Source organism: Hipposideros armiger, unplaced genomic scaffold (genome assembly GCF_001890085.2).
Source record: "Hipposideros armiger isolate ML-2016 unplaced genomic scaffold, ASM189008v1 scaffold_165, whole genome shotgun sequence".
In the NCBI taxonomy this organism is placed as follows: Eukaryota; Metazoa; Chordata; class Mammalia; order Chiroptera; family Hipposideridae; genus Hipposideros; species Hipposideros armiger.
The window spans coordinates 804,128-805,273 of record NW_017731515.1 but is presented as its reverse complement, the minus strand read 5'-3'; the positions used below and the strand labels follow the sequence as shown (position 1 = coordinate 805,273).

Here is a 1,146-nt window from a genome sequence, read left to right as displayed (position 1 = left end):
GTATGCTCAGGGCCAGCTTAAAAATACTCCATTCAGTGATAGCTTAAACATAAATCTGCATCAGTGAAAAGAACCTGGCAAAACCTACCTCTTACCATTTAATTTGTCAGATGGTGAAGACCAGAACAGAACGTTTCATCAGTTTTAATTTCTAAATACAATTGTCACATTGGGAAAATGAAATAAACACAGTAAAATAAACTGTACAAAGGCAAATTAGAATAACAAAAATATTTTATTAAAACAAGATTTACAGAAGTTTCCAGACATGTCATACAAAATGGTCACAAGCTTTTTCTTGAAGGGAGAATTCTACACTTGATAGCAAAGTCAAAGTGTTATGAGTGAGGGCTGTGATGGTTGTTTAATGCTCCCATTTTGGTTCAAACAATCAAGCTTGTCCATCTTCTACAGCATCTAAATAAAGATAGACTTGGCTAGAGAGCATATTCTAAAGAACTGGTTAGCTGCTTTTAACCAATGCAATTAGATCACCATAAAAGGGGGGGAAGGAGCCCATAAAGTTAAAATAAAACTACTTTCACCCTCAAAAAAACAAAAACAAAAACAAAGAAAAACACCCACACCCCTGTAGCTAACCCTGACAATGACCTTCATTCACAGTGCTTTATACTTAAACCATGATGAGGGAAATGAATAAAAGCAGAGAGGGTTCCACTGCTTTTAAACATTTTGCAACCATCTTCTAGCCTCTGCTCATGTTTTCTAATAGTGAATCAGGACAAGACATAAATTTTCTAATGTGCGTTTAATCACCAAAGGACTGAAGATGTCTGGACTTTTATTGTGTTATGTTTCTAAGACTGTGTCCATTAAATGAAAACAAAAAAGGATGAAGTCTTGGCAGAACAGGAGAAATGATGCACACTGATGATCAGCTCGATTTAAATATTATTCATGGCATATAGACTAGTCCATACACTAGCAGTTTCCATGTCTGGGGCTTCGTTGGTCTCCCACTGCTCCGCTATGTCATTTGCTAATGGGTCATCTGGGTTGGGAGCATTTAACAAAGCCTGGATCGATAGCAGGACTGTGTGGATCTGCAGTGCTGGAAACCACTTACCTTTCAAAATATCTAAACATATGCTTCCCAACTTGTCTACATTAGAATGATAAATTTTG

General features: G+C 36.7%; 1 protein-coding gene across 1 annotated transcript in view; it reads right to left on the bottom strand.

Annotated features, from left to right (window-relative positions):
- Positions 1 to 905: 905 nt before the first annotated feature.
- The window catches only part of LOC109387672 (ubiquitin-conjugating enzyme E2 N-like), a 459-nt gene continuing 218 nt past the window's right edge, over positions 906 to 1,146 (bottom strand). The window contains exon 1 of the mRNA XM_019651755.1: positions 906 to 1,146. This exon is cut by the window's right edge and continues 218 nt beyond it. Coding sequence (XP_019507300.1) covers positions 906 to 1,146 — 241 coding nt within the window.